At 43.6% G+C, this 26,335-nt stretch overlaps 1 protein-coding gene across 1 annotated transcript; it reads left to right on the top strand.

Moving 5' to 3' along the window:
* Positions 1-1,885: 1,885 nt before the first annotated feature.
* Positions 1,886-24,937, top strand: LOC307226514 (O-acyltransferase like protein-like; the record flags this gene model as incomplete). The annotated part of the gene is made up of 15 exons (XM_079995210.1): positions 1,886-1,943; positions 6,779-6,918; positions 7,857-7,935; positions 9,745-9,883; positions 9,994-10,220; positions 11,104-11,274; positions 12,827-12,929; positions 14,136-14,237; positions 16,299-16,464; positions 16,574-16,653; positions 18,131-18,244; positions 18,767-18,896; positions 22,640-22,823; positions 23,356-23,498; positions 24,501-24,937. The coding sequence occupies 15 exons, from the start codon at positions 1,886-1,888 to the stop codon at positions 24,621-24,623; spliced, it is 1,959 nt and encodes a 652-aa protein (XP_079851336.1). The 3' UTR covers positions 24,624-24,937.
* Positions 24,938-26,335: the final 1,398 nt, after the last annotated feature.

The raw sequence follows: 26,335 nt of genomic DNA, 5'->3' as shown, positions 1-26,335 counted from the left end.
GGGAATAGCATGGACTGTGGGAACAAGAGGGATTTAGTGCAGTGCTGTGTGTAGGAAGCAGCAGTTCTTAACATATTCAGCAGTTCTGTTGCATAAACAGTATTAAGCAGTTGTTACAAAGAGGGCACCTGGCACAGAATCCTGTATCGTTTGAAATACTCTTGTTTTACTCTTTTTAAAGCAACTCTCTAGTTCTCAGAGGATGGCTGTTACATTCTCAGAAGCCAAAGGACAGTATGAACAGGATTTCCTGCAGCTAGGCTCTAGCCACTAGGAAATGGTGTTCCTGTGTATAGGGTGGTTCTTTGCCACTCGCTGTGACTGGGAGAGACATTTTAAATCATGCAAGGTATATGAGTATAAGTAATTTGCATCACTTACACAGGTGGCAGAATTCAGTTTTTGTTGATGCAGCGTATACATAATGCAGGCCTGAATTTGTGTGAGCTACCTTCATAGCAAGCAGTGGGACTTGCCTCTGGTGCTGTGTTTTAATCTGAGGCTTGAGTGAACTCTTAATGATTGATGAGCTTCTGAGACAGGGTGGCCAAACAAACTATGATTGAGGAAGGGCACTGGAGTCATATGTGATGCCAAGCCAGATCTACAACAAACCAAATGTTCGTAAGCTAGCAACTAACCATTGCTTCAGACCGTGTTTTGCTGGCAGAAGGAAAAAAAAAATAGATAACCAAAATATAGTTAAGCTGCTGGGCAGGCTTCACACAACACTATGCCATTGTTCAGCAAACCATGGTTTAGCATTATGTGCAAACCAGGTCAATGCTTTAATGTGTATTTGAGGATGGTTCTGGTTTGCAATGGTTGGTTTGTGCACTTAGGAATACATAGGAGTGAGCTGATTTCTAGTGTGTTCCTCTGAATTGGCCACCTAGTGAGTTTCAGCTTCACGTGTCCTTCCTTCCTCCCAGTCTCTTGGTCTCGCTCTCCAATTACTCGAGTAAAGTTTGGAATTCTGAACTACACGGTTACTATTTTCAAGGTTGTTTGTCTTCTGGTTAACACAGACATAAGCCAAGCACCTCTTTTTGTTGCTTTCAACTTGTTTTAGCCTCTCGGTTTACATGTATGAGGAGGAAATGCATTCAGGGGCAAGCAATCGCAGAAATATGAACTGAGAGGTATGTTGCCAAGGTGATAGATGGAAAGGGTACTATTTGAGCACTGTGAGTCTTTTTCAGAGCGCCATCATATAATAGCATGCTGCATCCCATAAAGATGAAGGACCATGAAGCACTCTGAATAATGAAACTGTTCTATACGTGAATAATACTACCTACATAGTAGTTCTAATTTTGCAGCTAAAATGTAATTTCTTTTTTTAAAAAAAATGAAAAAGAACGAGGCCTGCTGTGTAATTCATACATCTCATAGATTTCTTAAAGGTTCTGGACCATACCAGCAATTAGAAAATGTTTTGGAGTGTTCAGAGTGCTTCACATAAATTATCTCAGTAAACCTTACAACAACCTTGTAAGGTAGGTCAGTATTATTATTATCATCCCCACATTGCAGATGGCTGCATGTGTGGGGACAGAGCTCATATTTAAGGCAAGATTTGAACGTGGGGTTTCTCAGCTCATAGTCTTAACCCTCTGCACTAAACGTACGCTCTCGTCTACTCTGAATTGCACCCAGAGTCTCTTGGGACAAATAGTGTTAGCTCAGTGTTGCGCAGTTCCCAGATCGCCCAAATTCTCTACCAAAATGTGTTACGTGGTGGAGTATTTGAGATTAATGGGGAAGCTGGTGGCCTGTATTTAAAAATACACACCACGTTGCTAGATCTCATGGTTATGGAGTTAGCAAGGATTTGTAGAAGGTTGTCAGTGGTTTCCAGCCTCAATGGCTTTGCTCTGTCACCATGGTTGAAGCCAATAGTGCTTCTGGATACCAGTTCCTGGAAACTGCAGAAGTGGAGAGTACTCTTCTGCTGGCAGGTTTCCCATAGGCATGTGGTTGGCCACTGTGAGAACAGGATGCTGGACTAGATCTTAAGATCTTCTAGTTTTATTTTCAGCATTTAAAGCAGCTTTCTCCATGCCGCGCACTCACATCCCCATGCAAGTTTTAACAGACACCCACAAGACTGTGCCTCTTACAAAAAAATCAGCCCCAAGATGCCTGCAAAGTACAGTGGTACCTCTGGTTACGTACTTAATTCGTTCCAGAGGTCCGTTCTTAACCTGAAACTGTTCTTAACCTGAAGCACCACTTTAGCTAATGGGGCCTCCCGCTGCTGCCGCACCGCCAGAGCACGATTTCTGTTCTCATCCTGAAGCAAAGTTCTTAACCCGAGATAACTATTTCTGGGTTAGCGGAGTCTGTAACTTGAAGTGTATGTAACCTGAGGTACCACTGTATATATAAGTCAACTTGCAAAAAGTGAAGCTGGTGGCCACGAACCAGGTGTCTGCAGAAATTAAATGTTCAAACCGCCGCCAGTGTATCCGTTTTCTTCTGGGCTGGCAAATGCTCCGTACGGAGCCCTCGTGTGCGAAAAGCTCCGTCTGGTTTGTGACAGAACGTGCGCCTGAGGTGCTGTGTACAAGCCAGCTGTACCACCTTGTTGGATTTGTGTGGCTGTTAACAGGAGACACCCTTCGGAGGCAGGTTTGCGATCTTGCGCCATGTGCTGATACTTCCTCCCCCTCCTTCTCTCGTGGCATAAACCTGTTAATTTAGCACCTTTTGATTTGCATTTCCTAAACACTGTCAATCTCCTCTTTGGAAAGTATGGTGCTTTTGGAGGTGAGGAACACCTCAGAATGTACCTTCTATCAGTAACTCATGTTTTTATGGAAGTACAGAAGAGGTTCCATGCGCTGCCCTTCTTACACTAGTTTGGATTTTTGTGGGTTGCTTTTATACCACATATGTATTCCCTGAGCCCAATTTTGTACTTTTTTAGGGGGGGGGGGAAACACATTGAAAACAAAATGTTCAGTGTATGTACGTATGTATGTATGTATATATAAATATATATATGTATGTATGTATGTATAGGGGGAGAGAGAGAAAGAAAACTGCATGATTATACTGTAGTTAAACGTTCCATTCTTGAAAACCAAGGGAAGGCGTCGCTGCTCTCGGGAATTATACATTTTGTCCATAGTTACTTGTATGAAGACACATGTTGTATGTAAATAAATGTGGGGCTCCCCCTCCCACCTCTCTTTTGCCCCTAAAGAATTGTGATATTCCGTTATTTATTGAGCAGAGGAAATACTGATCCACTGGTGTCCAAAGGGGGTAGTAGCTGTGTTAAGTCTTTTGCAGCAAAAAATATCCAAAAGCCTTGTGTGGCACTTTAATCATAAGTTGCCAGCTTGGAGGTTTCCAGATGCTTTGGCCTGCCATTCCCATCAGTCCCAGCTGGCATAGTCTATACTGGCAGGGGGCTGATGGGAGTTAGAACCCATAGAACCGGAGAGTTCGAAGGGACCATGAGGGTCATTTAGTTCAACCCTCTTTTGCCCAACGTAAAACTCGAACCCACGACCCTGGGATTTAAGAGTCTCTATCGACTGAGCTGTAGGCCAAAACACTCTGTTGGCAAGAAAGCCATGTTAGCCTTTAAGGTGCCTCCAGATTCCTTGCCATCTTCTAACGTTTTTTCCGGATATTCTGTCAGAAGCAAAACGAGTTCTCAGTAGCTGAACATTATTTGTTCTTTGCTTTGTTGATGATGACCAGTGAATGCTTGTTATTCCTTTTCTCCCTCTTTTTATACTCATCAAATATCGGGAGGTTATGGACAACGTCTTGATTCTACCCTGTAGCTGAATATGCAGGATCCTGTTACACTTCTGTCAGTGATGTATACTAGCTTGTCACTGCCTTTTAAAACTTTTTTTAAAAAAGAAACTGTGTACCTCTTACAGCTTCACGCTTGTCGATGTGCACTTTTTGACCTGTGTAACAAATGGGCAGTCACTATGCAGTGATGGTGTTTTATTTTGGGGGGTTTTTTTGTACAAAGTGAATGGAATAATAAAGGTTACCTTTTTATTACAAGACTCTTTCCATTGTTGTTGTTTTGTTTATATTTGTATGGCCTTCCCATTATCGCAGTCTTCCAAGACAAAACACTGTTCTAAACCAGAAGCTTTATCCCTGCCACCACAATCAAGTACATTTTTAGGCAGTCAAATATGTTCACTCAGATATATTCTTGAAGCTGGTCTGTAGCTTTGTGTGTAATCCTATGTCGAATTTTCGGAAGTGTATACTTTCGTGATAGTTCTGAAATTGTGGTGAGAGATCACCATGGAAAGGTAATAATCACCTGCCTTGATCTCTGTAACAAATTGCAGCAGGTGATTTTAAAAAGCACAGAGGAAGTAAGCAAGACATCCAACCTGAGAAAACACTGAGGCGCAAAGAGCCTTTTTCACGCTATTTGTGCAATTTCCACAGCATTGCATCTGTTTTGCAAGGCAAAGTGATCCTTTTTCAATTAAGATGCGGTTGCCTTGTCTTCTCACCTAAGGCAACTGGCTTGAGGCCCTTATATATACCACCAGGCCTAAAGGAAGAAGTCTAGAGGTAAACGAGGTGTAGAAATGGCTTCTGGGTTCAAACTCCTCCTGCTTCTTTTACTGCCTTTTGCTTCTGTTGCAATAAATATAACTCTTGGATGTTGGGAAGACGTCACAGAATTCCTTTCTGACCTGAATGCAGAAGAACCCAAAGCTTACGCCGTAAAGAGTAAGTAGAATATTTTAAAAGTGTGCTTGCTTGAGTTTTCTTGGCCTGTTAATTTATTTGAAATATGTATCTCCACACCTGCTAACTGGGATTCTTGATGTGGCTTTAAAAAGTATTTCAAATACATATAATTAAAGCGGCAATCGGGATATTAGCTGTGGTCGTTGTTGTCCATTGGAAAGGTTAGAGTCAAGACCAATAGTAGGTGCAGCCAGAGCCAATGACAGGCAAAACCAACTAATTTTTGTTTTGCCCCCCCCCCTCCCAATCTTTCAGCTGAATTCCACAAGTTACCATCTCACCCCTCTTAGCAACCCTTTCGCCCAGGCAGGAATGCTTTCTGGGATCCAAGGCAAATTCTTAAAAGGGAAACAGATATAGCTTCTGGCTCATCCGTCACTCCCCAGAAACCAACTCCCTCTCATACAAAAATGTAGCTTGGACCGATGGGCTAGGTGCATGCGGGGTTAGACTAACCCTGAGGCTCTGGCAAAAATGCGCTCAAGACCGCACCAGCCAAATTTTATGAAGTTTATTATTAATAAAAAAGTAAGGAAGAAGACAAGCAGAAGAGGCAGAATGTTGCTTCAAGGAACCTTTCAGTTTAAGTCTATCCAAATACACCTGCTTACAAACAGGCTTCTGGTCTACTCACGTGTAGCAGTCGTTGGATGGGATTTGTGGGACAGGGACCATTTGGCCGCAGTCCATTTTTAAGGGGTTTGGACCCAGGTGGAACTTGTCTGACAACAGACTGTGTCCTGCCAGTCACCAATAATGTCATTTTAGGTAGGCTGACACCTTTTGGAAGTTGGGGTGTGTGTGGCCATCATGGTCTTAATGACCACCAGAATTCTCCATCTCTTTGCCGGATGGAAGAATTTTACTGGCGTTACTTTTTCATTGTAGTTGGGTAAGAATAATCACCCAGTTGATGCATTTTCCTACACAACTATTAACTAGGCTGAATATCAGTGGTTGTCTCCATCTCTCTGTGTATTCATTTTTTTAATAGATTATTTTTATTCAATTTTTCCAATACAAAATTTATACAAATCATACATCTTTTTTATATCCATTCTCTTTTTGACTTCCCTCAACTTGCCTGATACTCCTTCCCTTCTTAATTTCTTATACATTTCTAAAGCCTTTCTTCAATTATTTTTATAAATTAATTCTTAGTTTTACTCATATTCTAACATTTCTTCTTACAGAGCTTCATTAAAACTTACAAACGTTATTTGATTATCACTTAATTTATGCATATATTCTGTAAACTTTCCCCAATCTTCTATAAATCTCTGATCTCGTCGATTTCGGAACCTTCCAGTCAGTCTATCGAGTTCTGTCCATCTCTCTGTGTATTCAGGGAGAGGCATAACTTCTTCTCTAAGGCAGATGTAAGAGATCAGGACCCTTTGCTACATCCCCAGGCTAATGCCAGCTTTGGGGAACCCATCCTTAACTACCATGTCCTAGGGTATCAGAATGCAAGTATAAATAACCAAATTAGTAAAAAGTAGGACCGGGTGGCGCTGTGGGTTAAACCATAGAGCCTGGGACTTGCCGATCGGAAGGTTGGCGGTTCGAATCCCCGCGACGGGGTAAGCTCCCGTTTCTCAGTCCCTGCTCCTGCCAACCTAGCAGTCCGAAAGCACGTCAAAGTGCAAGTAGATAAATAGGTACCGCTCCGGCGGGAAGGTAAACGGCGTTTCCGTGCGCTGCTCTGGTTCGCCAGAAGCGGCTTAGTCATGCTGGCCACATGATCCGGAAGCTGTACGCCGGCTCCCTCGGCCAGTAAAGCGAGATGAGCACCGCAACCCCAGAGTCAGCCACGACTGGACCTAATGGTCAGGGGTCCCTTTACCTTTACCTAGGACCATTCCAACCAAAGCATTTGGCAGAGTAGCGTTGGGTGCAGGCAGCTGAACCCTCTCATTTCCCCCAAAATGCCTCTGGTCCCCTTCCTTTCATTGCATCCTTCCTTTGGTCAGTTTATGGGTGGACCATGTGTAGTTTGCCCAGCATCCTTGCTTTGATTTCACAGTGTACGATTCTGTTGGGAAACCTGGCAGCAATGTCCTTGGTGGGAATGTGGACAGACTGGGATCTTACACTGAATGCATTTCTGCTGAGGCACCTTCCGGAAGATTCCGAGGGCAGTACTGCAAACTCCAAGTACAGCAGGTGTGTGACCTACTTTGGGTTGGCTGAATGACTGTGTTGGAAGGGCAACTCCCAAAGGTTCTTCAGCAAAAAAAGAGAGAGACTCCATGTGAAGATAGAAGTAAAATTGGTGAAGACAGAGGTAATATTCTAAGGCGAGGATAAGTTACCTTAAGGAATTTCATAGGTGGAAAGTGTCCTGTCTCCTCCTCTCCGCACCCTGTACTCCTTAAAAACTGCTCTGGAAGGTTGGGGCACACGCTGACTAACGTGGAATGAAATAGGGGGACTTCTAGGGGAGAGGGTATAATCCAAAATTAGGCAGGAATTCTAAAATAATTTAAAGAAGTTAACAGCAGTCATTATCTCTGCTGTTTGTTAGAGCTCTGCTAAATTAAAATCTTAAATACCTGGTCTCAAATGCCTACTCATACGTGAGCAAAGCACTGCCTTCTAGGCTACAGGTTTATTCTGAGGATAAAAAGCTCAGGATACAAATGGAATTCATACCTAACTGGCAAGTCCTGTAACTTTTAATAATTATACAGAAAGAAGGATTTTTAGCAGGCTTTCCTACTTTGACTTCAGCCCCTCAGACAGCTCATTTTGAGTGTCAGGGAAGAGCAGCGAATTGTTAGTTTTTTTAATATACTGGGGTTGCATTTTTACTGGCAGGGAGTGGGCAAGGGGACCATTTCTTATTGCACCACAGACAGCAAAATGTCTTGGGCTGTACTTTTAAACCCCAGAGCAGATCTGTAACTGTCCCCCGCTGCATGACAGCCTGGCCTCTGGTGAATCTTCTTGTCCCGCTGATGTGCAGAATCTCAGTATTTTTCAAGTTTTGCCAGAATCAGTGCATCTTGGGTATCTACTCTATTTGTCTACTTTTGCCAGTATCTCTATTTTCTCTTAAACCTATTGCAACAAGAGAACTGAAAAGCATTGTTACTTCTTAGGACGGAATTGATTACTACAATGGATTATGTGCCCCCAGTTCCTGCCACGAAGAAGAAATTACGGCACTGGCCATGCTAGGTAAATTGACTGTGATTTTGTTGCTTGTTGCTGTATAACATCTTGTAGGTGAAACTGAAGATCCAATGTGTGTGGATTTATGAAACGTGTCTTGAGTTTACACACCGTGTGTAAACAGTAACTCATGCTTTTTAACATGAGTTTTATTATTTGCAGATTAAACAAAGAAAACAAAGGGGGCAATTATTAAAGAATATAATAAAGAAAAGGAAATAATATATGGAGAATACTAATAGTAACCATGAGCCACCATCCATTCACACCACAGACACATTAATGTCAGTACATGCATCTGGTAATTAAACATATAAGTTTGGAGAGAAACAAACCACGGGTCTGCATTCAGATGACATGGCAAGCCAAGGGTTATGGTTTGTTGCTCCTAGCGCAACCCGAAGCAGAATAGTGCAGACTTCGTGCACCAGCATGATGTTCATAAACCATAGTCAAACCTTGTTTGTGGTTTAACATGACATTACAAACAGGCTAGAGTGTGTACCTAGACGGATCTACTTTTGCTCTCCTTCAAAGCTCCCATGCTTACTATCTAAAATAAATAACACCCCATTTCCACAGATAACTGTCAGTTTGCATTTCTTAGTACAGAAAGTATTGATCGGATGTGTAGAGATCTTTCCTGTTCTGCTTAGTTCAAGAGGGTTCTGAAAGGTTTATTTCTATGTGAAAGAAACAAGCGGACGGTTTCTGGTGTTTGGGTTATTCCTTCAGAGAAGCCGAGTACAGGTGGTTTAAACTGGTTCTGTTATCTCTTCTGTCAGGGTCATGCCGACTATATTAATAGTCCAGAAGGAGCCTGGGTTTACTTTCTCTTTCTATCTTTTTCTTCTGGTGTGGTGTTCTGTATGCTTAATGTTAAAGTTTAGTCTTATTATAAGTTCTTGTAAATTTAAGGTAAGTCTAAGATAAGCTGCAACTGGATTTCTTATGAACAGTGCCAATCCTGAATTTATTGGATTTGTGACCATTATGCTCATTTCCCTTCAGTAGCAGCAGTGCTTTTTTCCTTAAAAAAATGTTTAAGGGTACTCTCATTTTCCTACTCATATTGAAATACTGCCCCAAAATGAGGCCAAACTTAGATTCACAAAAGGTTTAGGGGTACGAGTACCCCTGCGTCCCCCCATTAAAAAGCACCGAGGAGCAGTAAAGCTGTTCTGGATGAAATACAATTGCCTCTGGTCTATTTTTGGGGAATCCTGCAATGTGCTTAAGTCCTTACTCCTATTTTTCTTCCTTCTCATTTTTCATTGGCCTCTTTGTTCTTTACAAAGAACAGGAAAAACAACATTATAAGTACTTTTGAAAGGGAGAATGGATACTTTTATTTTTCTGATTGCGCTGTATGCTAGCCTTCCCCATCCTGTCACCCTCCAACGGCTGAAGAACTCCATATCCCATCGTCCCTGACCCTTGTCCATGCTGACTGGGGTCCAACAGCATTTAGCAGACCTCAGGTTCTAAGACCTAGGTCACTGTTGGTCACCTGCAATTTGGCCCTTAAACTGACCTCTCATGGGCTTATACCAACTCCTTTTCTTCCATATTTCTGCAAGGAAGGTGAAACAACCAAGGGAATTCATGTGAGAGATTCATTTCCTAAGGCCACTAGAAGTTTATAATTTTTTGGAAAATGTGCATTAAAACCTTTGTGCCGAATAGAAACGCTTTCTGGGACTTAAAAGAGCAAATGTTTCCATTTACTCCGTTGAACAAGCTGGTAAAAATTGTGATCACAAAAGGCTCCATTTTCCTGACCGTGAAATTATTAACTTATTCTTCCTTTGACAGGTGTATTTAAATTCAAGACCATCTCTTTCCTATTGCCTTTTCCGTCTCTGTTCGCTGTGAATTCAACGGCCTCGTTCCCGACTGTGGCCAGATGCGCTAAGAACCTTTTCCCTATTGATGTGTTTGTAGCGGTTTGTTTGTAAGTACTGACCGCGGACGTCTCAGCCCAGCCATGAAACTGACCCTGAAGACCGTGCCTCTCAGGAGCAAGAATCACTCTGCAGTAATGAACTTCTATTTCCCTTCCAGGTTCGTTAGCGTTTCCTTCATCATCTTGCCAATCATTGGAACCATTTACACCGCTGATGTATGGGAGAAGGCTAAGCGCAATGAATTGCCATCGGACGGTTTGCCTCCCGCAAATTACGGGAGCACATCTTTCGTTGCAAGAGATGCAAGCGAATCAAAAGCAGAGAGGAAACATAGTCATGAACCTGTATCAGCAGCGTTGGCCGCATTTGATGGTTCAAAGCAAAGTAGGCATTGCATTATTATTAATGGTGATGTTGGTAATTATTTTTATGGCACCTACTGTGAGCAGGAAGCATCACAGAGTGCGGGGCGTGGGGATGGCAGGTCTCCGTCCCGAGGTGTTTACAATCTATTTTGAGATAGTAGGAAAGGCAACAGAGGGAATCGAGGGCAAGGAGGCAGGAGGAAGCCAGCCCTGAAATCTTCAACTCCCACAGGGTTCATTTGGGTTCAGGTTCAGGATAATTTTAGGAGGATTAAAAATTCCATTTCAGGTTTCTCTGTGGCAATCTACACAAAACGAATTTTGAAAGGTATTGAGTTGTATTCTGTGTAGCACCAAGGAACCATCTTCATCTCTCCTCCGCTCGCACCCCCCCCCCAAATCTGTTCTGAGTTTCTCCCCCCAACCCTCCGGAGCAGAGAAGAGGGAAGTCCTGTGGGGCTAGCAATAATCTTTGCACAGGCTTCCCCTTTGCAGATGAATGGGACTCCAAGTGCAGCCTATGAAATTGGAAGAAAAGCACTGTTATTTGTTTTGGAAGCTGTTTGTCCATTAATTATCCCCCATCATCTGCCAGTCTTAAAATGCGATCCCATGCATGTCTACTCAGAAGTAAGCCCCACACATGCTTTCAAAAAAGGGCTATTTCTTCACTCTAAATAATAATAATAATAATAATAATAATAATAATAATAATAATAATAATTTATTATTTGTACCCCGCCCATCTGGCTGGGTCTCCCCAGCCACTCTGGGCGGCTTCCATAAAAACCAAAAATACACTAAAATATCACAGATTAAAAACTTCCCTGAACAGTACATGGCAGAACACGTATAATCTACATGGTATAATGAATTAATTTCTGCTGCTTTAATATTCTTAGGTACCTTGGACTGCGTTCTGAAGTGTTTTTCCTTGCAAAACCATCTCCCAGCCATTTGGCTGATGAAACCCTGTAAAGAAGTCTCCTTGTCTCTAAATGGTATCAGAGCGCTGAGTCTCTTGTGGGTAATTTCTGGGCATACAAGTCAAATGACAGCGTGGCAGAATTTAGGTAGGAGCTGAAGCTACAAAGGCAGATATATTCCTGTTTTAAAGGAAACACAGTGTTCTCTAAATGAACTCACTACTCATTTCAATTGCTGTTTTATTCCATATTTGACACTCGGGATTGCAGTTCATGGGCTGTGACTTGCTGCTAAATAGCCCTGGCTTTGGGTTTTTTCTTTTTTTTTGACAGGGTGATCAGTTATGTAGAGGCAATTTGTTCAATAGAGAGTTGTAAAGAAGAACGAGAGTCCTCACTTGATATATCTCATTCAGTGCATTTCACATATTTCATTCAGTGCATTTCACATATTTTAAGAATGATTAAAGGGAGGCTGAGCTGCTGTTTGAACTGGAAAGGACCTTTTCAGTGACCAAACCAAAACTTTGTGATTCTCTGCTTCAGAGAAAAGAATCTGATGTTCTTCCCCCACACTGTGGAAGACCTATTTGCTTCTGAACTTTGGTTGATAGGATTTCACAGCTTTCCTCTATTTCTCTCTGTGTGTTTCTCTCCTTCCCTCGTGTGTGTGTGTGTGTGTGTGTGTGTGTGTGTGTGTGTGTAATTTCAGAGGCAGGGAACCTGTGGCTCTCCAAATGTTGCTGAACTCCAACTCCCATAATTCCCATCCACTGAAGCTGTTAGCCAGGGCTGATGGGAACTGGAGTACAACAATATCTAGAAGCCCATGAGTTCTCCTCACCTCTGAGATATAGTGTGTTTCTTTGTCTTTCTTGGCTGCCTTGGACATTTTGGAAATGTGAGATATAAATGTTGTAAATCAATAAAATTTGGAAGGGTTTCCTGAACACACATTCTATAAAAGAAGGATTAAGGACACAGCAGTTAAGAACTTTGACAATAACTTCATTGTCTATCTTGAACAAGAACAAACCAACAACAGGACACTGCTGACTCAGTGTCCCAGATATAACTAAATCTAGTTCCATCTAGTGACACCAGACACATGCCAATTTTCATTCCAGCACTTCAGTCTTCAAGGAGGACAATCACACTACAGTGTGTTTTGTTTCATTTCTTCCTCGCCTTTGAATGGGCACAGGAGGTTGTGTGATTGTTTTCTGGGTTGCCCCAATTTCAATACAATATTTCAATCTTCAAGACAGGCACACACACTCATCCCTTTTAGCTGCAGAGGAGCAGCAGTTCTAACATTTCAAAACATCCTCTGTCTAACAAATAGTTCCTGTAAGCTTCGAAGAGACATGAAAACGTCAGTAGGGCACTGTATTTGCAAAGTCTAGCCTAACATAAAGTATTAATGCCATAGCCTGAACATTCAAAGACTCATTATTTGAACTCCTAATATTTGTAAACTGCTTTGGAAAGGTATTAAGTGAGAGGAAGGGAACTTATTTTTTTTAAAAAAAACATAGACACAATTGGACCTGATTTGTTCCATGTTTCTCTTCGTTTGCAGAGATATGCTTGAGTTAAGTAGATTTCCAAATATCTCCTGACTGTTTATCTCTCTCTCTCTCTCTCTCTCTCTCTCTCTCTCTCTCTCTCTCTCTCTCTTCCTTATATGTTACCACAGATAATGAGTTGGAATGGGAAGCTAAAGTGCTTAAAAGCCCTGTTTACGTATTTTCTCTAAGTGGACCATTTTATTTAGGCGTTGACACATTTTTTCTCATCAGGTAAGTCAGATGTTAGGGGATGCGGGTGGCGCTGTGGTCTAAACCACAGAGCCTAGGGCTTGCCGATCAGAAAGTCAGCAGTTCGAATCCTCACAACAGGGTGACCTCCCGTTGTTCGGTCCCAGCTCCTGCCCACCAAGCAGTTTGAATGCATGTCAAGTGCAAGTAGATAAATAGGTACTGCTCTGGCGGGAAGGTAAACGGTGTTTCCGTGCGCTGCTCTGGTTCACCAGAAGTGGCTTAGTCATGCTGGCCACATGACCCGGAAGCTCTCTGCAGAGAAACGCTGGCTCTCTCGGCCTATAGAGCGAGATGAGCGCCGCAACCCCAGAGTCGTCCGCAACTGGACCTAATGGTCAGGGGTACCTTTACCTTTAAGTCAGATGTTATTAGACATTTTTCTCCCTCTATTATTATTTTTAAATAAAAAAATAACCATCTAACATCTCATGGTAGTGAACCTTGCAAGTCTATAAAGATGGAACATGAGAATTATTCCCTGGTAATTATTTGAAGAAGCATTGGACAACAACAGGTGTTTTATTCATGCAGGATCTGTAGGACAATAGATCCTGCTGGTAGTCCATGCTGCCTGCCTCTGCTGCTCACCTACTTGACCTGCCCTGCCCCTGGGGGAGAAGGCGCATGGCGGCAACAGAGGCCAACAAGCCCAGGGCAGACTCCATGGAGGGAGGCCAGATCTGCTACCCCTCCCATCTATCCGGAGCCTGCTGCCCTGAGGCAACTGCCTCACCTTGCCCCATAGGCTCACACCTTGCCCCTATGGGATCCCTTGCCATAGGGATCCCATGGGACTGCTGGTGAGCTCAGACAGCCAGGATTGCGTGGGATCCCTGGTTGTTTGAACTGGCACCTTCACCACCAACTACTGTGATCACACAAACTGCGCCCCCTCCTTGTCTGTTTCATGATGTCTGAGGACATATATTTTTCAACAGGATTTTGAGTCAGTTGCTTATTACATTGTGATGTCTACTTCATTCTGCTTCATTCTGGCTATTTAGTTTTGGGTATTACAACATTGTAACGCTGTGTGTTTTCCTGTATTATTGCATTTGAGTTTATTTTTAATTTGGGGGGGGGGCTTGTTTTTGTTCGTTACTTTGAATACCTCTGTTTGGAAAGGAAACTGAAGGACAGGCATTTTAGAACAGGCAATTAAACCTCAGTTCTTTTTCTCCTCAGTGGCTTTTTGAGCTGCCAGTCCTTTTTGAACATGCTGAATCTCTCTGAAAAACGGATCACCTTTCGCCTCACAGTAAAGTACCTGTGGCGCCGATTTTTCCGGTAACCGTTTGTGAGGGTTTGATCCATTTAGCAAAATGGGCATGAAGAAAGTCATTTGTCATTAGCCATGCTGGTACCTGAGGTGATATTTGCCTCCGCTATTTAAGAGTTTGAGGGAGTTGTGGGTATATTAGCATATTAATAGCCTGGGCCAGTGGTGGGGAACATTCTTCATCCTGAGAGCCCCATTTCCAAGGGTCACAGGGTGGAGCTAGAGGCAAATATGGGTGCAGCAATGAGTGTGACTCTTCCCTTTGTGCAGTATAATACATTCCAGCTATGCAGAAATCAGCGGGTTTTTTTTTTAAACATAATAATAATAATTTATTATTTATACCCCGCCCATCTGGCTCGGCTTCCCCAGCCACTCTGGGCGGCTTCCAACAAAATATTAAAATACAGTAATGCATCAAACATTAAAAGCTTCCCTAAACAGGGCTACCTTCAGATGTCTTCTAAAAATCTGGTAGTTGTTGTTCTCTTTGACATCTGGTGGAAGGGTGTCCCACAGGGCGGGCGCCACTACTGAGAAGGCCCTCTGCCTGGTTCCCTGTAACTTGGCTTCTCGCAGTGAGGGAACCGCCAGAAGGCCCTCGGCGCTGGACCTCAGTGTCCGGGCAGAATGATGAGGGTGGAGACGCTCCTTCAGATATACTGGACCGAGGCCACGCACATACATGCATGCAACTCTCCATCATGGCACACAACAGGCTTAATTACAGTTTAAGGACACATTCTAACTAGGCAAATTGAGTAGGGCTGGTAAATGAGCCAGTCCTGGGAAGAGAGGGAGAGACTAAAGGGTCATATAGAGAGATCTGGTGGGCATTTGGCGCCTGGGTCTGAAGCCTCTACCGTTGTCCAAAGATAGTACACGTGACACCCTGCAGATATTGTTGGGCCAGAACTCCCATCAGCCAATGGTTGAGGGTGATGGAAGTTGCAATTCTAGTGGAAGGCATGACGTTGGATAACTGTGTCTTAAACATTGAACTTAAAAAACATTGAATTTTCCATCAGCAACGTAACATTCGCCTGAGAAGGGAAGCTAGATTAATGGTTTAAATGGAACAGTTCAGCTGCAAAGTATTTTTTTTCCACTAGGCCTGGCATAGCTCAGTCATTAGAACATGAGACTCCTAACCTCAGGGTTTTGGGTTCAAGTTCCATGTTGGGCAAAAAGATTTCTGCATTGCATGGTGTTGGACTAGAAGACACTCACGGTCCCTTCCAACTCTACAATTATATGATTCTGATTCCCAGGAAGTCTAAATGCAAGAAAGATCCTTTCTTTCTTTCTTTCTTTCTTTCTTTCTTTCTTTCTTTCTTTCTTTCTTTCTTCCTTCCTTCCTTCCTTCCTTCCTTCCTTCCTTCCTCCCTCCCTCCCTCCCTCCCTCCCTCCCTCCCTCCCTCCCTCTCTCTCTCTCTCTCTTAAAAATGAGACATACAGTGGTGCCTTGGTTCTCAAACGCCTTGGTACTCAAACAACTTGGAACCCAAACACTGCAAACTTGGAAGTAAGTGTTCCAGTTTGGGAACTTTTTTCAAAAGCCGAACGTGCTCTGTTTTGAGTGCCAAACTTCCGTTTTGGGTGTTAACTGAGGTCGGCTTTTTTGTTGTGTTTTTGTGACTGTGTGGAACCCAGTTCAGCTACTGATTGATTGATTCTGTGACTGCAGTACATTGTTTATTGCTTTCATTTTCTGGATCAATTGTCTCTTTAGATAGTACAAATCAGTGCTGTTTTGGGGGTTGTTTTTAAAAGTCTGGAACTGATTCATCCATTTTGCATTGCATTCTATGGGAAAGTGCACCTTGGTTTTGGAACGCTTTGGTTTTGGAACGGACTTCCGGAACGGATTAAGTTTGAGAACTGAGGTACCACTGTACTATTAATTACTCCCGTTTGCTATTGAGCTGGGCTTGCAAAGGAATGCAGGGATGAAGTTTAAGGGAAGGGAGTCTGCTTTGCAAATGTAATCAGGTTTGAATTTGTTTAACAACGTGCTGAAAATTGTGTGCCTGCATGCAACCCGACCACTTCTGCTCTTGTGTTTGTAGGCTTCAGCCGCTCCATATATATTCCTTGTGCCTTTTAATCGGTGTCTACTCTGTCGCTCCTTGGGGGACATTTTGGGAGCTCTCGAAACTCGAGGTTGATAACTGTAGAAGAACATGGTGGGCCAACCTACTGCTGATCAACAACTTTATTGCTGGGCAAGAGTCAGTAAGTCTGTATGATGGACTATTTATTGGGGCATTGTGTCATAATATATCTTTTAAATAATATATGTTAAAAGTATATATTTGTCTTTCCATTCCCACCCCGTTTTCAGTGTAATGGATGGACGTGGTACCTTGCAAATGATTTCCAGTTTTATTTCACAACACCTCTGCTGGTCTATATTTCCATGAGGTGAGTATTTCTTCGGCAATGAACATCCACCATGAGATTTCCTCGTAATTTATTTATTTGATTTATTTCATTTCTATACCGCTTTGTGGGGACGCAGGTGGCGCTGTGGGTTAAAGCCTCAGCGCCTAGGGCTTGCCGATCGAAAGGTCGGCGGTTCGAATCCCTGCGGCGGGGTGCGCTCCCGCTGCTCGGTCCCAGCGCCTGCCAACCTAGCAGTTTGAAAGCACCTCCGGGTGCAAGTAGATAAATAGGGACCGCTTACCAGCGGGAAGGTAAACGGCGTTTCCGTGTGCGGCTCTGGCTCGCCAGAGCAGCGATGTCACGCTGGCCACGTGACCCGGAAGTGTCTCCGGACAGTGCTGGCCCCTGGCCTCTTAAGTGAGATGGGCGCACAACCCCAGAGTCTGTCAAGACTGGCCCGTACGGGCAGGGGTACCTTTACCTTTATACCGCTTTGTATTTTCAAGGAAAAACCTTCAAAGCGGTTTGCAGCATATTAAAACATCAACAAAACAATCCAGAATCTTAAAGATTTCAAAATAAAACATTGCAAAGGAAGTCAACTACAGAATACGTATTTAACACAAACAAAGTTAACAAAAAACATTTCAAAGAAAAAAACACCATTGCTAAGTGAAGTCAAATATAAATAGCACATTTAAAACAGGGTGTGGGGGAAGGAAGAATGGCAATTTCCAGAAAAGCCTGCCTATCCTTCTGCTGTTGCTGCCACCAGAGGGATCTAAGACCCCTCCACCCCACATGGGAGGCACGGATCAGAGTCCTGTTCATCTGAGCCTCTTGGGCTTGCCGATCAGAAGGTTGGTGGTTCGAATCCCCATGATGGGGTGAGCTCCCATTGCTGTGTCCCAGCTCCTGCCAACCTAGCAATTTCAAAGCACGCCAGTGCAAGTAGATAAATAGGTACCACTGTAGCAGGAAGGTAAACTGCGTTTCCGTGCGCTCTGGTTTCCGTCATGGTGTTCCATTGTGCCAGAAGCGATTTAGTCCTGCTGGCCACATGACCCAGAAAGCTGTCTGTGGACAAACGCCAGTTCCCTCAGCCTGAAAGCGAGATGAGCACCGCAACCCCATCGTCGCCTTTGACTGGACTTAACCATCCAGGGGTCCTTTACCTTATCTTTTAGCATTCGTATCTCTGTGAATTTGTTTTAGAACATGAGAAAACTGTACCAAATGGGACCCATTTAGTCTGTTGTTTGTTTCTTCCAAGCTGAATGCATGCCTGTGGGTAATTAGAGTGTGAATTATTCTGCTTCCCCTTGGAAAACTAGTATCACTTCAGTTATAACAGGGAAATACATGCTCTCTCAAGCAACCCTTTGAATATAAAGGTTAGAGATTTTAGTTATTAAGTGTTTTATCATTTAAATGGATAATGTAAAGTCCCCCCCAAAAAAGGCCCCATCTGTTGCTTATATTTCTATTTTTGCTTATATTTCTATTGTTTTGGCAGGAGCAAGCAAGGAATTATAATTCTGGGGACTTTGCTGTTCCTGACGACTTTTACAGTGACAGCCCTGCTGTCATCATTCTACAGGCTTCCTGTTGCAAATCCTCGTGATATGAGGTAAGGTTCTGGAAACTTCCCCCTTCAAAAATAGGTCACAATAATATGCTGGGAGAGATCCAAAGCGCAGTCAGGAATCTAATTAACCAAAAGAAAGTAACCCTCTGCATGCTATGGGGTATGTCGGAGGTTCTTGAATTTTTGGAAACAGAAGTTAGAATGGCACCCTGAGAAGAAAATTGCCCTTAATGGAGATTTCATCTGACTGACTCACTTCATCTGCCTAATGTGTTTTTTCCCCAACCTATTTTAAAAAAAGGCAAAACCTGTGAATTTTGAGAAGCAAATAAACAGGTGGTGCTATCACACTTCCTTTCAGAGCAGAAGACTTGGGTTATGCCACGTTTGTTAACAGCAGCAACATTCAGACTTGGTTCTCATATATTTTACCTCAGGAGAATCGTTCCATTTGAGTCATCTGCCAAATGTTTTTAGTTAGGAATAGTTATCAGTTAATGCTCTTTCTCTCCCTTCAAGCCTTTCATATAATCTTTTTATAACCTGTTTCCAATATGCTTGCAGGAAAACGGCCACTGTGATGTATTTCGCAGAGTATTACTCAAAACCTTACTGCCGATATGGTCCATTTCTATCTGGCATTCTTCTTGGGTTGTACATGAACCAGCAGCAAACCCCGGTCCTAAGGAGCAAGGTAAATGGAGGGCGTGTTTAACAAAAATTTGGGAACCTATCTGCACAACAAAATGTGTGTTGATTTTAAACCATTTTAACTGCAGTGGCGCCCTCCAAAGAAATCTGGGACAGGCTTGGTGAGGTTTGTGTTGTATTCCAATATGACCAACAGTGCCATTCAGAATATCTGGAACTCTGGATCCCTCCTGAGAATGCATTTGTTGTTGTTGTTTTTCTGATCCTTTCCCCAAGTTTAACACCCACCCACCTACACCCACCCCTTTTTAAATTTACAACAACCAGCTGGTCTGAACTGGCTGGCTCTTTTGTCAAAACCCATTAGGAAGGTGGGACCATCCTCCTGAGCAATTTCTGATTGGCTGTCTCAACCATTTATGTCGGAGATGGAGCTTCTTTAACTATTGGCTCAAACTCCACTCCATCTGAGAAGGGAGACTGTCTTCAATTGGTCTCAGATCCCCCCAAATATGTGGGGTATCACCCCAATCCCTCCTTTCCTGTGGAACCATATGTATTGGGGGACCAAATATGATCTGCAAGAGACTAATACCCTCTCAAACTACCGTATTTTTCACTCTATAGGAAAAAAACACTTTTTCCCCTCCAAAAATTAAGGGGAAATGTGTGTGCGTCCTATGGAGCGAACGCAGGCTCCCTGGCTTCAGCGATAGCAATGCGAAGCCTCCGAAGCCTGCACTCTGGAGTCTGGTCTTTGAGGCAGCGCTTCCCCCCACCGCCAGCCCCACAGGCTCGGGGGGCAGCGGGAAGGCGCGTGACACCTTCACGCTACTCCTGGAGCTGGTTTGGAGGCTGGGGGGGGGGAAAAGCAGTGCTTCCCCCCACTGCCAGCCCCACAGGCTCGGTCGAAAAGCCCGCAGGAGCCACGCGCTCTTTAAAGGGTGCGTGGCTCATGTGGGCGTTTGCGGGAGATGGGGGAATTCCCCCACATCCCACAATGGCAGGGAGGTCTGGGAGAAGTGCACAGGCTGTGTGCAGCCTGTCCGCTGCTCCCAGAGCTGGGGGGGGGGGGAAATCATTTTTTTCCCCTTGATTTCCCCCTCTGAAAACTAGGTGCGCCCTATGGTCAGGTGCGCCCTATAGAGCGAAAAATACGGTATCTTGTCCTACAAGGAATTCTGTGCATGCTCTGAAATGCCAAACTTCCACTCAGAGTTGATGGTGGAGATGTGTGACTTTCTTTCTTTCTTTCTTTCTTTCTTTCTTTCCTTCCTTCCTTCCTTCCTTCCTTCCTTCCTTCCTTCCTTCCTTCCTTCCTTCCTTCCTTCCTTCCTTCCTTCCTTCCTCTGCTTTCTCGTAACCCCCTTTTCCTTCTAAAGTTCATTGATCTTAAAAGGTTATTTCTCTGGAAGATCTTCCTCGTACGTTAGATGCACTGTTATTAAGGTATCCCTCGTGCTCTGAGGGTAGTTCATAAGGCTCTGAAAGATTTTGTATCCTCTGGGCTTTGGAAGAGCCAATCAAAACCTCCTTACTGGCAAATTTACAGGGCCAACAGCTGGGGGATAATGCCATCCACTGTAATGCAATTGGATGATGTGCTGTGTGTGTCATACTATCCACACTTTTCTTTTAGAAGGCAGAAAGGTATCACTAAGACTTGACCCTCATAATGGGGGCTCCTTCCAGTATGAGGAATAAAAAAATAAAAACAAGCAGGAACTGCAACAAAAATGCTGCAGTGCAGAGTGCTCCTGTTCATGGTTCCAGCAGCCAATCATGCCCTCTTCCAAGATACGCCATTCCTCCTCTCCCCAATGTTCTATCCTCTCCCAAAAGTTGGTTCGTATTCTGTTCCCTGTCTTTGGTTCCCTGCCTTCACAGGTAGCCATACAAATTGAAGGTTTTTATTTCTTTTTTAAAAAGTATACTTCCACAAACCTTGGAGTCCCTCCAGACCGACTGGTATTTCCCTTCTTGTGCCTTGATGGATCCATGCTCAAGGAATTAATTTTGCTATTACAATATATGATGAAACCAAGAAGGGACGAGTCCATTTTGCACAAGCAACATCATTCTACTGCTGTGAGCCGTTGATGAAGGGTTCCTGGGGCACTGCTTGTTGGCCTGACAAATGAGAGAGCCCCTTTGATTCCAAATATTCAAGCCACCTGGAAATGCTGTGCAAAATATTACCACTGGGGCGAGTGTTGCCTTGAAGTGATTCCACTGCAACCTGGGGAGAGAGAGAGTGAAAGCAGCCTTGATCAGCCAACGAGAGAAGTTGGCGCGTTTTGTGGTACACAATAAATGGGGAAGGTTTTGGCAAGGGGAGCAGCAGCCTCGAGAGGAGAGCAAGATGCAGTTGCAGCATCTAAGGGAGACTTTGTAGTTAAAATGAACACCATAAAAACACGAGGGACCCACAGTCTTTAAAACAGCCATGTCACATTCCAGTTTTGAGTGGAGCTGCCTTGCTGGGTGAGAAGTATTTGTCTCCTCTCCCTTTTGTGTCCTGCATGCCACTTCCTCAGAACTAAATTTGTAACTTGTGGTTATTATGCAAGGCCCAGGGAGAGTCCTTGGTTTTCCTATTCACCCAGGTATTTGGTGGCTGAAATATTCTGTTCCTGACAACCTTGAAATTACTCTATTGTGAGGATTTGTGACTGTTTCAAGACGTTGTTGTTGATGTTGTTAAAATTTTGTCTTTGCAATTTTGTTGTTTGTTGTCTTAGGGAGGGAGGCTGGGATAATAGTAATTCTTATTATTTATTATTTATGAAGGAAGAAGCTAAATTCATTTTGATTTTTGGTAATGCATGCATATATCATAGTAAGCATCGTTTTAGAAGAGAAATTCCCTCCTATGAGAGAGAAGTATCTTTCATCTGCAGTTTTTTTGGAATAAAATAAGCACTTTTTACAAATCTCCTCTACATTGTTTGGTTTATTTTGTTCAATTAATCTAACTGGTTATGATGCATTAATCTAACTGGTTATGATGTATATTTTATTATTAAGTGCCTGAAAGCTGAGTAACTGAACCGAGTAATCTAAACATGTCAGTTTGCATTTCTTAGTGCAGAAAGTATTGATCTGATGTGTAGAGATCTTTCCTATTCTAATTAATTCAAGAGGGTTCTGGAAGCTTCTCTGTGTGAAAGAAACAAGCAAAAGGTTCATGATGTTTGGGTTATTCCTTCTGAGAAGCTGAGTACAGCTGGCTTAAACTTGGTACTGTTATCTCTTCTGTCAAGGTCATGCTGACTATAAAAGTTAGGGCCAGAAGGAGCCTGGGTTTCACTTTCTCTTTCTATCTCCTTTCCTTCTGGTGTGGTGTTCTGTATATAGTGATTAGACTTATTGTGAGTTATTGTAAGTTTAAGTTAAGTCTGCTGCAACTGGATTTCTTACGGACAGGGCCAATCCTGAACGTATTGGATTTGTGACCATTATGCTCATTTGCCTTCAGAAGCAGTAAAGCTCTGCTGGATGAAATTGCCTCTGGTCTAACAGTTGACAGAGGCAGCGCTGGATTTAGGGCAGTGCATGCAATTGCCCCGCACAGGGCACTGAGCTGAGGGGGCACAAAATAATGATGATGATGATGATGATGATGTTACCAAAGTCTGTCCACGACAGAAGAGACAGGAAGAGAAGGCCTGAACATTCCATTGAAAGAGAAGATCTGTCCCAGATCTGACAAAATGACCAGAGTCAGGTGGAATTGTCCTAATGAACTAAGATGCAATCAAACGTCTCTTTCTCGTGTTTCCGCAGGTGCAGGCTTCCATCGGATGGCTTTCTGCAATGTTTTCCATGTTTATGGTAGTTGCTTTGGCCTATGCGTTACAAGACCCCCTCGACTACTCACCTGCCACAGCCATTTACCAAGCTACTCACCGGACGGTGTGGGCTATTGCTGTGGGGTGGATAATTTTTGCGTGTGAGGAAGGCTATGGAGGTACTCTACAGAGCAGGAATGGGGAACCTCACGCCCGGGCAGTGGGGCAAATGTCACTCTCAGAGCCTCCTCATCGGGCCTCAGGAGTGGGGCTTGAACCTTGGTCTCCAGGTCCCGATCCGATACTCTAACCACTATACCACAACTGGGTCTTTAAAGGTTTGTTATTTGCTGTGGTCTAAAACACAGAGCCTAGGACTTGCTGATCAGAAGGTCCGCGGTTTGAATCCCTGTGACGGAGTGAGCTCCCGTTGCTCGGTCCAGGCTCCTGCCCACCTAGCAGTTCGAAAGCACGTCAAAGTACAAGTAGATAAATGGGTACCACTCCAGCAGGAAGGTAAACAGCGTTTCCGGGCGCTGCTCTGGTTCGCCAGAAGCGGCTTAGTCATGCTGGCCACATGACCCAGAAGCTGTCTACAGACAAACACCGGCTCTCTCAGCCTATAGAGTGAGATGAGCGCTGCAACCCCAGAGTCGTCCGTGACTGGACCTAACGGTCAGGGGTACCTTTACCTTTATCTTTACCTTTTAGGTGTCATCAATTGGATGCTTTCATGGGGCTTCTGGTCAGTGGTTGCCAAAATCAGCTACGCCTGCTACTTGGTCCACCCAATGTTGATTTTGTTGTATAATGGACTTCAAGAAACGTCCATGCACTACTCGGACATGAATATGGTGAGTGATTAAGGATAGATGGATCTGTCAATTTTGGTTCTCTTCAGGATCTCGATTTTCCAAATTTTCAATTCAATTCCTTGCGTTTCTGCAGCAATTTGAATTTTTTTTTGTGTGTGTGTGTTTAAACTCCTCTTGAAAATTTGTCAGCCTTTAAGTGCAAATTTCACATTTTTTGTGTGAAGTTTTGCAAACACACACATTCTTTCAAAGCGTTTTCCATAATCTAGTACACTTTGGTATGTTATTTTCACTAATATATACACTTTTATGCACATTTACCCTAGTATGTTTTTTTTGGGGGGGTGAGCACATTACTTGGCAGCAGAACTGTATTATGATCAGAGAGAAAAACCAAAGCTCTGTCTCTCCCAAAGCTTGCATTAGCCTTCCAGCCTAAGGCTATGTAGCTCCTGGTGAGGCTTCATTATCACATCTTTCTCTGCCTGTGCCTGGGAACAAAAGGCTAAGAGGCAACTCCTTTTCAAAATGGAGATTTAAAATGGAATACCTTAATCACATGATCTAAGGCTCAGTTGTCATATTTCAAATCTGGAAACAAAACTTAGTGACCTTTTTTTGGGAAAAAAAAAAACCTCCACAATTGAAGGTTTGTGAACTATTTTTCTATGAAACTCATCAAAATAACCACACTTCCGACATGGGTTGCCATACGCCTGGGTTTCCCCGTACATTTAATCAATTTTTGGAAATTCCTCCCGGACCCAATTTCCGAAGTACGAATCCTGGATATGTCTTGGGAATTCTGGACGTATGGCAGCCCTATCTAAGGTTAAACACTCATGTGAGAGCTAGCAGAGAACACTAGTTGATTAATTATCAACCTGTTAAAGCTCAGCGAGCTTCAGTACACCTCAGTGGCATGTCCCAATGTTAAACCCTTTCAGCAATATACATACAGCCATTCTCCATTTCAGTGTGCAGTTGAACAATTATGCTTAATAGATCTGCCCTTATTTCCATTTGCACTTATCTTTTTAGTTCTATCTGTTCCTTGGACACTGCCTGATGACATTCATGGTTGGGCTGGCGTTGACGGTGATGGTTGAGATGCCTCTGCAAGCGTTAAGGCGGGCTGTGCAACGACAAGTGGTTCAGCTGTGAAGGAGGAAGCAGGAAAGGTGTGATGTCTTTAACCCTCCCCACCATACCCATTCCCTTTGAAGAAGAGGCCCTTCTGTTGTGCTCCAGAAGAACTGTATAGTGATGAAGATCTGAACTTTTGCATGATGAAGATCTGAACCAGGCTCTTGAGGAGTGATGCGGCTAAGAAATTTCAGAATCTGGAATTAATGGTCTGGCCAGGCCTCCCCATTAGATGGCCAATTGTGAAGCACACAGCTAACACCCCTCTTCTCTTCATTGCCACTGTTCCATGCTTTGCAACTACTTCTACATTCCTGCTTTGTTACAGTGAACAAATGTCCTCTGAATGTCCTGGACAGCTGCTGCCAGTCAGTGCAGACAGTACTGAGCCAGAAGGGCCAAAAGGCCTGACTCAGGACTTATGAGAGAGCCAGTGTGGTGTAGTGGTTAAGAGCAGTGGACTCGTAATCTGGTGAACCGGGTTCGCTTCCCCGCTCCTCCACATGCAGCTGCTGGGTGAACTTGGGCTAGTCACACTTCTTTGAAATCTCTCAGCCCCACTCACCTCACAGAGTGTTTGTTGTGGGGGAGGAAGGGAAAGGAGATTGTTAGCTGCTTTGAGACTCCTTCGGGTAGTGATAAAGCGGGATATCAAATCCAAACTCTTCTTCTTCTTCTTCTTGGAAACCACACAGGCTATCTATAAAATCAGATGGTTTGGGCAGAGCTTCTTGAAAGCTTGTGCATGGACTGATCGGCCACAGGGCTGTGCAAACTGAGGCTACCTGGGGGAGTCACTTTGCCGCCTCTTGAGGGCTTCCAAGTAGCAGATTTAAGTGCTTGCTTGGTATTCTATACATTGCCCCGCTGTTTTAGAATAAAGTATTTAATCTTCGCACTCACTTGTGTATTTTGTATTGCTTCTGAATCTCATTTTAAAAGAACTACCTTGCCTTTGGCAAGACATCCCCCCAGGTAATCCTAACACCCCTCACTAGGGGATGTTTCCTCCCACTTTAGAAACTCCCAATTTAAATCATAGCACCCTCCTGGCTACAGGAATAAAACAGGAGTTTGCTCCTCTTGACCTGATGCTAATAAACACATTGCCTTGGGAATAAATGGAATTTTGTATGTAGAACCATAGAATTGTAGAGTTGTAAAGGACCCTAAGGATCATCTCAGACAACCCCCTGCAATGCAGAAATATGCAGCTGTCTCATGGGGATCGAACTCATGTAGAAAAGGTTAATATATATTTTTAGAGTAAAAATATCAAAAAGGGTATCTTGAAACCAGGTACACACTTGGCTGGTCATCCCGACTATCTATCTATCTATCTATCTATCATCTATCTATCTATCATCTATCTATCATCTATCTATCTATCCACAAGAGGAAAGAAAGAAAGAAAGAAAGAAAGAAAGAAAAAAGGAAGGAAGGAAGGAAGGAAGGAAGGAAGGAAGGAAGGAGGAAGGAAGGATGCTATAGGAACTAGCACAGGCACAGGCAAACTCAGCCCTCCAGATGTTTTGGGACTACAGTTCCCATCATCCCTGACAACTGGTCCTGTGAGCTAGGGATCATGGGAGTTGTAGTCCCAAAACATCTGGAGGACCGAGTTTGCCTATGCCTGGACTAACATCAGTCCCAGAGGGCCCTTGTACACTCATCCTAACCCAGGTGCTGATGACGATTAGGCAACTTTGTAGAGGCTCCTAGCCCTGATG

The sequence above is a fragment of the Podarcis cretensis genome, assembly GCF_951804945.1.
Source record: "Podarcis cretensis genome assembly, chromosome: 11".
NCBI classification, from domain to species: domain Eukaryota; kingdom Metazoa; phylum Chordata; class Lepidosauria; order Squamata; family Lacertidae; genus Podarcis; species Podarcis cretensis.
Note: the sequence above shows the minus strand (reverse complement) of the source record. Positions and strands in the feature narration are given on the sequence as shown.